The 12,736-nt window shown below is 36.7% G+C and overlaps 1 protein-coding gene across 1 annotated transcript in view; it reads left to right on the top strand.

Annotated features, from left to right (window-relative positions):
* The window catches only part of HOMER1 (homer scaffold protein 1), a 131,806-nt gene that overhangs the window by 35,310 nt on the left and 83,760 nt on the right, over positions 1-12,736 (top strand). Inside the window, exon 2 of the mRNA XM_044266442.1 lies at positions 9,808-9,964. Coding sequence (XP_044122377.1) covers positions 9,808-9,964 — 157 coding nt within the window. The remainder of the gene's footprint in view (positions 1-9,807; positions 9,965-12,736) is intronic.

Consider the following 12,736-nt stretch of genomic DNA (forward strand, 5'->3'; position numbering starts at 1 on the left):
ACTAAAAATTCTAGAGAAATGCTGTGAGGTTTTATTGTTTGTTTTGAGCAGTTTAAAATATTCACAATAATACTGAGAATAATGTAATATTCATGCAACCACTATTCAAATGTAGCAGACATTAACATTTTTGCCACAGTACCTTCAAATCTTTCTCTTCAATCCTGGATTTGTTTTTTACATCTACTTCAGATACTGTGTGGATTGCATGTCCACTTGGTTAGTTTGTAGTACACATATAGGAAGAAGAGTAACTAAGTAATATTGCTCCTTGAAATATTAATTGGTATTAGAACTTGAATAATCTTCTAATGTTTAATGCATTTGTAAAGTTTTGAGGAATTGGATGTCTACTAGAAAATTATTTTAGTTTTTTAGGAATGCACCCCCTGTTTTAACAAGAATTAAATTCTCAATAAGAGGCTATTTTCTTTAGATTTCCCTAATGTATATTTTCAGTTTCCATAATTTAGCTTTATTTCGTGGAAATAATTGGAAAGAGGAGAATGTTTAAAGTCTAATAGAATTGAAAATACAATACAGTACTAACTTTAAATGTAATGAGCTACCAGGAATACCTCTTTGATATATTTTTAAACATCCAGTATTTTATCTGAAATGGACAGGGTTTAAAATGGGGAGGAGGATGGGGTGCCTGGGTGGCTCAGTGGGTTAAAGCCTCTGCCTTCGGCTCAGGTCATGATCCCAGGGTCCTGGGATCAAGCCCCACATCGGGCTCTCTGCTCAGAAGGGAGCCTGCTTCCTCCTCTCTCTCTTTGCCTGCCTCTCTGCCTACTTGTGATCTCTGTCAAATAAATAAAATCTTAAAAAAAAAAAAAAAAAGATTTTATTTATTTATTTAACACAGAGAGACACAGAGAAAGAGGGAACACAAGCAGGGAGAGTGGGAGAGGGAGAAGCAGGTCTCTCACTAAGCAGGGAGCCAGACATGGGGCTCCTCCCAGGACCCTGGGATTGTGATCTGAGCTGAAGGCAGATGCTTAATGACTGAGCCACCCAGGCGCCCCCTATAGTCTCTTTTAATAACTAGGAGTAAGATTGTTAAAAACCACTCTTAAAATGAAGGATGGTAAATAAAGAATATAAACTGTTGTTACTGTTTAAGTCTAGTTTTATAATTTAATAGTCTTAAATTCCAAATGGAAAATTTTAATTTGTTTTCTTCAGATATGTCAATTAAATAAAATATTTGATATCATGAAAGTTTCTGGTACTAAATTGTTGTGATGCAAACAATAATTTTCTAAAAAAAATCTTTCATTTGAATGGCTGTTGAACAGTTAAAAGACCAAGAAACTCAAATTTTAAAAATCCTACAATTTAAAAGATCATATAATTCTAAAAATTTCTTGCAGAAAAGATGTTCTGTAGTGGTTAGTGTCACATTTTGATACCTAGGTTATAACAATGTCACTTCACATTTTGGTTTTGCTAAATAATAACAATTGAAGTTTTTTAAAAAAAATTTTTTTTTAAAAATTTGACAAGAGAGAGGCAGAGAGAGATGGAATACAAGCTGGGTAATGGGAGAGAGAGAAACAGCCTTCCTGCTGAGGAGGCAGCTTGATGCAGGGTTTGATCCCAGGATCCTGGGATCATGACCTGAGCCAAAAGCAGAGGTTCAACGACTGAGCCACCCAGGCGCCCCAACAATTGAAGTTTTAAAAAACATGTGCCTGCTATGTTTTTGGTTTATCACTAGATGGAGTTCTTGTAGTGTAACTGTGTGTTGGGCAGCCATTAGTAGAATAATCTCTGCTTCCCTCAAATCAAGTATTTTTTTTTTAAAAGATAACGTTCTACACATCTACACAGTCAGCTGTTAAATACATAACATGGCAATAAAAATACATAGTTGGTAGTACGCAGTTATAATCTTTGAGCAGCATCAAAACAGTTATTTTAGTCAATAAGATTTTTCTTAGGTGAGTATGTGGAGAGGTGGAATTTGACTAGTTTCCGATAATCCAGAGAGATTACAATTTATATTATAATTTGTACTGGAGGAAATTCAGGTCGTTGAGTTCTGGTTTGTCTGAAGACATTCTGTGCCACCCCCACTGGCACTGAAACTAAGTTCTTCACCTATTACATCTCAAGTTCAATGATCATTGGTGTCTATTCACTCCTCTTATCTTTTCCCATGTCCTTTAGGCCTTAAAAGTACTATCCAGGGGCGCCTGGGTGGCTCAGTTGTTAAGCATCTGCCTTTGCTCAGGTCATGATCCCAGTGTCCTGGGATCAAGCCCCACATCAGGCTTCCTGCCTGGGCAGGGCTCCCTGTTCCACAGGAAGCCTGCTTCTCCCTCCCCCACTCCCCCTGCTGTGTAACCCTCCCCTCCCCGACACCCCAAATAAAATCTTAAAAAAAAAAGGTACTTTCCAGCTTCCCAAATTTCAGAAACTAAGCTGACAGTACTATGTTTTTATCTTACTTTCTGCGTATTTACTTCTAATGAAGGAGAGTAATTTCACTAGGAAGTGGACATACCTTTAGCACTTAGGTCCTGCAGTTAGGCATGTTTGGATTTTTGCTTCTCTCCTCCTTTCTCTTTATTCCTCTTTATGAATAATAGGAATACCTTCATATCATGTACTGTTTAGTCAGTTGAGTTCCAAGCCATTAAAATTTGTCACTTACTCTGTGGTTCTTTAGCAGTCTTCACAAGTGACCCCTGAAATACCGTTTTCTCAATGTTAATTTTGATGTGCATGTGCATGTAGTTTCCTCCACAGTGCCACCTAAAAGTCTTTTTATTAGCACCTATGCAAGGTTAAAAAATTAAGTATACTTAAAGGTTTATCTAAACAACTACTAGTTCCCTATTTCAGTTTTTTCCTTCATCTAGCCCCATCACTAGAGGCAACTGCTTTAAAATTTTCAACTTTTATTTCTCTTGGTGGTAACCTCTCTGTCTCTAATAAGTATTACACTGCTATTTCTTGATTAAAAGCTTTTGATATTAAATTCTTATAGTAGGAAATCAATTGATAGTGAACTTTTGCCATTTTCACATTTGTTCTTCCCATATTTGTTTCACATATGTTCTTCTCAGTGCAGTTAGTCTTGTGAATTTTATTGATTAGTCTAGAATTTCAAATGAGACCCCCTCCCAATCTAATTATGTATGCTGTGGGGTTGTGTTATGAAGTTAATGAATGACCAGCATACAGCTAGATAGCCAGGAGTTCTGGAGGACCTTTGGTGGCCTTTTATTGGGAGCAATTTCCTTGTAGGGTTTATTTTTATGTAAACCTTTAGTTCAGTTATCATTTGTGTAATTTTTAAAATGAAAACTGCCTGGAACAATTAGGAAACTTGTTTTATCCCATAAGAAGCCTGGAGGCTGATTCATTGATTCAGTGACACAATCAAGGAAGCAGATTCTTTGTTTTTCCATCTGCTATTCTTAGCGAACAAGGTCGGCTTTGTTCTTAGGTTAGCTGCCTCACAGTAAGATGACTCCTTCAGGTCCAGTGTCACTGCATACATTCCTTCTTATGTGTGAATCTCTTTGTGTGTGTACCCAGAAACTTCCAGCAAACATTCCCTGGTTATCTCATTGACCTGAATTGCTTCAGAAGTTCATTCCTAAACTGACTTCTGGAAAGAAGAGTGGGATTGCTTTGATTACCCTAGTGAAATAGTTCATAGTCATGTGGAGGAGGGTTAGAGCAGCAGAACAAATCCAGAATATGTAAGGAGTGAGTGCTGATGGATAGTTGGTGAATAGTCACCCAACAATGCTTATAACAGTGTCAAACTCTTAATGAGAAGTGTTATTTACCTTCTTTCTTAAATTTCTACCAGGCTCCTTTTTTTTTTTTTTTAAATTTTAAATTAGAAAGTCAGGGAATTATTTGAAACTGTAATCCTCTTTATATCCCTTTGCTACAATATTTAATTGTACCTATAAATATAAAAAGAATATTTGTAAGCTAAACATTAAAAGGAGTCTAGGGAGGGGGCGTCTAGGTGGTTCAATAGGTTGAGGGTGTGATTCTTGATCTCAGCTTGGGTCTTGATCTCAGGGTCGTGAATTCAAGCCCTGCATTGGGCTCCAGGCTGTGTGGAGCCTTAAAAAAAAACCAAAAAATTAAGGAATGTATAATTTCTTTTTCTTCCTTTGAGCTTGGTTGTTAATACTGGACGGCATACCTTTATACTTCCTTGGAACATAAATTTATTGAATAATGTTTGCAAAAATACAGATTTTAGTAATAATTTTTAAAGTGTTATCATTGGGTTTTTCTAAATTGAATCTATCCAGATGATAAATGTTAACGTTTTCCCTTTTTTTCCGGATATAGAGCTTACATATATCTTTGGCAAATAGTCTTACTGTTTTGCTTCAGTTTTCATGATCCTTTTTTCTTCCTTATTACAGAGATGCCTACGTTAAATATAGTAAATCTTGATGTCAGTTGTAATGAGTTTGAATGAACCTTGTTTCTAAAACAAAATTACGATTTTACTACATTTTTCTCAGGTCATCTTATACTTTCATTCTTCAGTTTTTCACATCCATGTTAAGTTTTGGAGTTGATTACTGCATATAGTACTTTTACTGGGTTTTAGCCCAAGATGAAAAACTTCAGAATTATTCTTATACCAGCTTCTTAGAATTATTTTATGAGCCAACTGGAAAATATTCCAGTAAGCTTTTCTTATAATAGATCATTTGAATCACTCATTGTCCTGATTACTGATGTAAGAAATGACAAAGTAGAAGAATCTCTAGGATTGAAGTGTGTATGTGTGCAGTGTGTGTTATCTGTTTAGTTTTGTTTCTTTAAGCCAGTTTAAAGCATTTCATGCCAAAATCTATTGCTTTTAAAATTGATTTTTAGATTAATTTCATAGAAGAGTTACTTTGAATGCCAATAACAAACACCTATTTAAGAAATGATACTGCAGTATCATTACTAAAAAGGCTTCAACAATTTTTGTATTGGATTTTTATATATATTTTCTAGTGACCATTAATAATGTCAGTAAAAGTGGCAGAGTACCCAGACCATTGTGGTTATAAATATAAGTCCTATGAGATGTTAATGTGTTACATAGAAAAGAATTCTGGGATCAGGTAATTTTGCCCCTAGCTAAGTTAAGCCAGCTTAAATGGGTTTCTTTACTGCAGGACTTAGGATCTTTAATATACTAAGGTGCATTATAAGTATTCAGAATGGGACATGATAGTGTTTGTAGAACTTATTTAAAAATGGAACATATATTTCTAAGACTGTTTCATAGAATATACTTTGGGAAATAATGGTATTTGATGCAGTTAGTGTTTGTGTGAACTGCTATGAAGGAAGTAGTGTGTCTAACCTTTACTGATGAATGCCGTCGAGTTTATTAGAAAAAGTATTAACTTTAACACTTGGACCCTGGGGACAATAAGTTTCAAATGCTTTACAGATCCTTTTAAGAAATAAGAGCTTGAAGATTTCAGGTATACGTTTTCTCCTGCTGCTTCTACAGCTCTTCTCTAAAATAAAATTTATCCACATGCTTAGTGTTGTGAAATGTATCTTAGACGAGTGATAATGATTTTTTGATGACTGCCCCCAAATTTTTACTCCAGCCTGGTTTTCTCTACTGCGTCCAAACTAATGTTTTTAAGTTCTTGTCCTGACAGTTTTATACACAAACCCTTATACGCATCTGCTATTCAAAACTCTTCAAAACTGAGCTAATCCTCTCCCTTTTCTTCCTCCCCCAATCGCAGACTTGACTTTCTGTTTCCCATCCTGGCTAGTGGCACTATTGACATTTTGGTCTGGATAATTCTTTCTTGTAGGAAACTGTTCTGTGCATTGTGGATGTTTAGCAATCCCTGTCTTCTACCCTCTAGAGGCCAATAGCAATCTCCTTCAGTTGTGATGACCAAACATGTTTCCAGATGTTGTGAAATGCTCCACGGGGGACAAATCACCCCCATTTGAGAAACACTGTCCTACAGCCAATGTGTTACTTAAGCTTACTGATTCTGTTTTCTAAATTTGCCTTTAATCCCTCCTCATGTCTTTATCCCATTCCTTAACCTCCATTCCTCTTTATTTCTAATACTTTGGTTTCTTTCATAAGGGTCTGACTAGCCTTCCTGTGTCCCATCTTTTTCCCTCCCATCCACCCACTTGGGTTCTGCCAAATTTATCTTTCTAAAATGCAGAGCTGTTGTCTATTTACAATCTCTCAGTAGTTTCTGGAGGGGACCCTCATGAACTTCATTCTCTCTTTAGCCTCATTCTTCAAAGACACTCATACTCACAACACACACCACCGTACTGTGCCTTCTTCCCACCATACCGTACTTTGTTTCAAATTTTACCTAGATGTCAGTTTCTCCATGGTAGCTCTCAGTTACTTATTTTCAGAGAATATATCACAGTGGAAAATGGTTTATTTTTTTGATATCTGTCCTCCCTCATTAAATTGAACTTTTCTGGGGCAGGGACCATCTCTCTGTTTTTGGCATATAGTAGACACTCAGTAGAAGTCTGAACCATTGATTAGTATGCCTTGATAGATGTGGTGACTTTCTCATTACTTCTAGGAATCCTGTTCCTTGTGTCAACAGGGAAATTATTTTCCTAATCTTTTTAATCTAGACTTTGAGAGGCTTTTGGAAGGCAGCTATGCTGACCACTATACCACCAGTGCTTTGATAGGCTTTGACCACAGACATCTTGAACTATAATTTTAAGAAATCACCATTTCAGGACAGAATTGAAGAAAAACAGTGTACTTAGTCAATATTCAAATTCATAAGGTACACTAGTAAAACATCTATTTTACTCTAAAGATTTTTATTCAGAGAAAATTAAATGGTGTGGATTAAGTGTGCAGATTAATGTAATTGAATTAAAATGGAAAGTATTAGACTCACAACATTTGGATTGCCATTGGTAAGGATTTGTTAAAAGGTTTGTAGAAAGCAGTATCATTGTCTTAACTCCTTTAGTTATTTTTTCCTTTTTCTTTTAGTTTTTTAAAAAAGATTCTATTTCTTTATTTGAGATAGAGAGTGCCTGCATGCACATGTGCATGCTTGGAGGGGAAGTGCAGAGGGAGAGGGAGAAGCAGGCTCTCCACTGAGCAGGGAGCCCAACATAGGGCTCAGTCCCCGGGGATCATGACCTGAGCTGAAGGCAGACGCTTAACTGACTACCCAGGTGCTCCTTAACTATTTTAGTTTTTTATAAGATACATATATTGCAATATCTTGCACTATTTAGAAATTTATCCCCTGTCAAACAGGGGGAGAAGTTATTAGTAAAGACTAGAGTTCCTATATCCCTTCCTTCCATGCCTTAATAAATACAGTTTTGTGTGATTGGGTTTTCCTGTAAATTGGAACTAGGTACACTCAAGCTGACCAACTACACTTACACCTAGAACTTTAATTAAAAGGTTAAGAAGAGAAAACTCTAGTTTTGCAGGGCTTCTTTTGAAAATAACCCAAGTGTAGCATTAGCTTTGGAAAAATTGAAGGATTGAAGATGGGGAAACTGTAAATGACTAAGACCTATTCTAAGTACTATTCTGGGTACTCACTCATAAGCTTCTTTAAAAAAATTATAGTCCATTCTCATTTGTAGATTCTGTATTTGCAGATCTTTCTACTCAGTAAAAATGTATTTGTAACCTAGTCTAAGTACTATTCTGAGACCTATTCCCAATTAGCAACTTGCCAGATTGTTAATAATTATTCATTGGATGAATCTATATATAATATGAGTTAAGCTAGAAATTATGGCTTTCTGCTTCAGTTTTTAGGGAATGGCATTAAATATATGAGTTCCTTCAAAAGAGATTCATTTAATAAGAAAAGCTGTTATGGAGATTTCCCGAAATAAAGCTAGGAAGAGGCAGGTTACTTACAGGAGAGGTACCTCTCTTCAGACCTGGTCTCCAAGGGCTGAAGCAAATCATAGGCATATGTCACACCCAGCTGATTATTAACCTGCAGAGTCATGTTGCCAAGGACCCAGATTTGCCTTGCCTGTTTTCCAGTTTCTCCCTTTTCCATATTCCCCTTGCTTTATGTTTAACATTTTAAACATTAAATACTGGTTAAAATTCTCTTTAATACCTTAAACAGCTTTAGGAAAGGAAGATGTTGTGTAATTGAAAGAAATGTGCTTTTTGGGGGCTTAAAACAAAAAGTCTGGTAAAGGCTTTTCCAGAAGAGCTTGTACTCAGAACTTGGACAACTTGCATTATAATGCTTCTGTTGCATACAGATCATTGCATGCTTGTTTTCCAGAGTGTAAAATAAACGAATGATATTTTGAACATATTTTTTTAATAGTTTTCTAGATTTTTAAAATCTACAGTGTATCTTTAAGGTCCTACAGAATCTCAATAAAAGATACTGTGGGGGCACTTGGGTGGCTCAGTGGGTTAAGCCTCTGCCTTTGGCTTAGGTTGTGATCTCAGGGTACTGGGATCGAGCCCCGCATTGGGCTCTGTGCTTGGTGGTGAGCCTGCTTCACCCTCTCTCTCTCTCTGCCTGACTGTGATCTCTCTCGATCTCTCTCTCTCTGTCAAGTAAGTAAATAAATAAAATCTTTAAAAAAAGAAAGATACTGTGGTTGTGAGCTACTTCATCTTCCATATAGTTTTAAGTAAAGTAGAGATTATATTGATTGTAAATTTCTCGGTAAGTTATTTACATATTACCAGAATAATGTTTCCGATGGGTAAAAATTTTTTAACCTAGTGAGGGTTTAATATAAAATTCTTGTATTTTAACAGGATATAGTCCATTCTCATATTTGCAGTAGTTTTATCCTCTGAAGGCACCACAAACACTCAGTTATCAAATATTGAATGATTGCTCCCAGATGACATACGGCGTTAGGTTCCTACAGGCCTCTGGTCATATTTTCATCAGTCAATACATAGCCTTGTTTTATGTGTGTTTGTGTTTTAAGACACCTTATTTAATATGTATTATTGATTCATTACCATTGAACTCATGGCCAACAGCTCTATAATTCATGCCTGAGCAAAGCTCATGTAACATATTCTCTCAATACGACAAATCACAGCCTTCTCACACCTAAGAACAGACACAGCACAATGCTTGGGGGTTGTTTTAAACAGAGAAAGCACCAACGAAAAGCACAGTAATGTGAAATACATGGTGCTAAATAAATCACAAAACGACCCTTGTTTATAGTATGAGCGCTGAAACAAGAAAGCCAAGGGTTTCCTTAATCAACCTCAGATGGAAACAGACATGTCAGGTGGTTCATATCTTTCAATTGCAAAAGACTAAGAAGGTACCTCAAATACTGATTTTGGAGTTATAAATACATTTTAGTGAGTAGGGAGATTTGCAAATAGAGAGTCTACAAATAATGAGGATGGGGCGCCTGGGTGGCTCAGTGGGTTAAGCCGCTGCCTTCGGCTCAGGTCATGATCTCAGGGTCCTGGGATCAAGTCCCGCATCGGGCTCTCTGCTCAGCAGGGAGCCTGCTTCCTCCTCTATCTCTGCCTGCCTCTCTGCCTACTTGTGATCTCTGTCTGTCAAATAAATAAATAAAATCTTTAAAAAAAAAAAAAACAAATAATGAGGATGGATTGTAATTGTTTTAAGGAAGCTTATGACTGAGAATTTAGAATATTCCAGATTTGAAACAGTGTTTCTCTTATTTTGTGGCATTGTGGGAGTTTTGACTTAAGTGGAGTCATCCTCACAGTTTTTGTGTTCTGTTGTCCAGTGGAATAAAATTGTCTGCTCTCAATCTGTCATTTTATTTTTGGCCCTATAGGGAACAACCCATCTTCAGCACTCGAGCTCATGTCTTCCAGATTGACCCAAACACAAAGAAGAACTGGGTACCCACCAGCAAGCACGCAGTTACTGTGTCTTATTTCTATGACAGCACAAGAAATGTGTACAGGATAATCAGTTTAGATGGCTCAAAGGTAAGTTACACTTGCTTTAAATAATCTTGCTGTTCTGCGCAGTAGAGCATTTTCTGTTTCATTTAGAGGATTTTTGTCTTTATTAAAACACAGTATTTCCTTTTGAGTTTTAAAGACTTTTAAAAACCAAAGTTGATCATTCTTACAGTAGAAACTTTTTTTTGTCTACTAAGTTACTTTGATTGGCCACCTTATTCTGATTTACATACCAAAATATTCTACACATTTTAAGTTTTTTTGATAAATATTAATTGCATATCTATTACATGTCAGGCATTATGTGAGGTGCTATAAATTTAATAGCAAACAGAATGGACACACTTTCTGCTCTTTTGGTGCATACAGTCTGGTGAGGAACTAGAATTCTTTTCAGACACACTTCTGTAGATCAGTAGGCAATTCACAATCTCTAAATGGTTTGCAGTCTGGTCACTGCCACCATTAAAGCTGACATCCCTTATTCTGAAGAGAAATATATGGACCAGACCTAAGTTTTTATTTTTAGGAGAGGCAGATGGTATCATGTTTAAGAACATAGGCTGCTGGGTTTCGTATCTCACCTCTACCATCTACTAAGTGTTGATTTGGGGCAAATTATTTCTCTGAGCCTCATGGTTCTCACCTCAGTTGTGTTAGTATGGTTTAAATGAGTTAATATCTTCAGAGTGCTTTGATCTGTGTCTTGTAGTTAGTATGCCTTTTAAAGGGGGGAAATTCCATTTTTTCCTCAGTGAATTTTGAATAGCACAGAAAGACACAGAAATACCAGACATCAGATTCTGGATATAATGTACGTAGAAAGAGGAGGGCTCCATTCTTCTCCTTTAAGCTTTTTTGAAGCCATGAGACCTTTCACCTCCCAGTTATTATAACAATTCAGTGTAAGGTTTAAGAGCACAGACTGTGGTGGGGGGTGGAAAGCACAGACGGTGAGATACAGACTGTCTGGTTTGAATTTTTGCTCTACTGCTGACTAGCCATGTGACCTAGAACAAGATATTTAATGTCTTCACACCTCCATTTCCTCGTCTGTAAAAAGGAACTATTAAAAATACCTACAGCATTACACCACAGGGTTGTTTAAGGATTAAATAAACTTGGGCAAAAGTGCTAAAAGGGTGCATAGTAATCAGTATGCAAAAACTGACTCTTTTTGTTATTATTACTATTTTTAAGTTATTTATGTATCATCTAGTAGTTTTGGGGAACAAAAGATAATTTGATGTTCAACTTTGAGTTCGTTTTTTCATGCGCTTACTCATTTCTCCTTAACTAGATGACAGAACTCCAAGGGCTTTTTGCACCTTATCTTGTACTTAAGTGACTAATGTGTATTTATTAGAATAATTGATTCTCAGGGCACCTGGGTAGCTCAGTTGGTTGAGCGGACAACTCCTGATTTTGCCTCAGGTCAAGATCTCATGGGTCCCTGGGATTGAGTCTTGCAGCAGGCTCCCTGCTCTGTGGGGAGTGTGTTTGAGGATTCTCTTCCTCCACCTCTGCCGCTCACCCCACTTTCTCTATCTCTTTTTCTCTTTCAAATAAATAAATCTTTACAAAAATTGATTCTCTTTCATTTTTACTTGGAGGGTTTAAAGACTTGAGAAATAGTAATAGTTCATTTCTGCAAATTTTTTTTTAAGATTTATTTATTTATTTGAAGAGAGAAAGAGCATGAGGGGGATGGGCAGAGGCAGATGGAGAAGCAGACTCCCCACTGAGTAGGGATTCTGATGCAGGACTTGATCCCAGGACCGTGGGATCATGACCGAGTCAAAGGCAGACCCTTAACTGACTGCACCCAAGTGCCCCTATAAAACTTCTTTAATGAAGAATTCCGTCATGTTTTGTAACTGCTGAATGAAATCATCTGATTTTAATTGTTATGATCTCAGACACTAGAATAATAATTTATTTCTTTTCCCTGAGTAGAACTTTCAGTTCTCTACAATCTGTGTTTACCTCTTGGCCCATACCATAGAAAAGACATCGTTTTATTAGATGGGAGACTTAAATGGAATAAGTTCAACTGAAGAATTCCCTTGTCCCATGTGATTAAATAACTCTCATGTGTTCTTCGTTCTCAAGCAAAAGAAACTATTGCTGCTGGCATTTCCGTTTTTGAATATACTTTGCAGCTTGTAATCATTAGACTCTTAAATAACTCTTGTGGACAAGCTTTTGTTTTGTTTATTTTAACAAAATCTACCCTCTGTGGCACTTAGGCTTTCTCATTAATTCTTAAAACTGATGCTGGTAGCTACTGCAGTCCCTACTGGGGTAGTTGTTTTTTGATAAGCAGTAGTGGTTTACTTGTGGCTCAGTGTTTTTCTGCCCCCACCCCCACTTCTATTTCTGTACTGCATGATGAGTTGGACAGCCCTTAGGTGCCCCGGATTAGAAAATGTCTATTTGTTCTCATTTAGTGCCCTTACTGTGCATGTAACATTTGCTTAAAGGTTTTCTAATGAAGCTGCGGAGACATCAGCATGGCCGAGGGCCAGAATAAGGGCCCTCCATGATCTGTAATGACACAGCATTTTTACCTCTTTTCCTTGAAAAGACAGGAACTCTGGGATTGAGAGACAAATTTATTTTAAAGAACTAAGATTTTTCTTCTGAATGGATTCATATTCAAGCAGTTCAAAGCATTCTAGTCAAAGAATTCTAATGAATAATTTTTTTTCAAGTGTGGGGTCATCTATCATTTTAAAGTTTTTCTGCAGTGATTAAAGAATCTCCATACAAGTAATCCCAGGACAAGTGGAGGTG

This window comes from Neovison vison, chromosome 1 (assembly GCF_020171115.1).
Source record: "Neovison vison isolate M4711 chromosome 1, ASM_NN_V1, whole genome shotgun sequence".
Taxonomy (NCBI): domain Eukaryota; kingdom Metazoa; phylum Chordata; class Mammalia; order Carnivora; family Mustelidae; genus Neogale; species Neogale vison.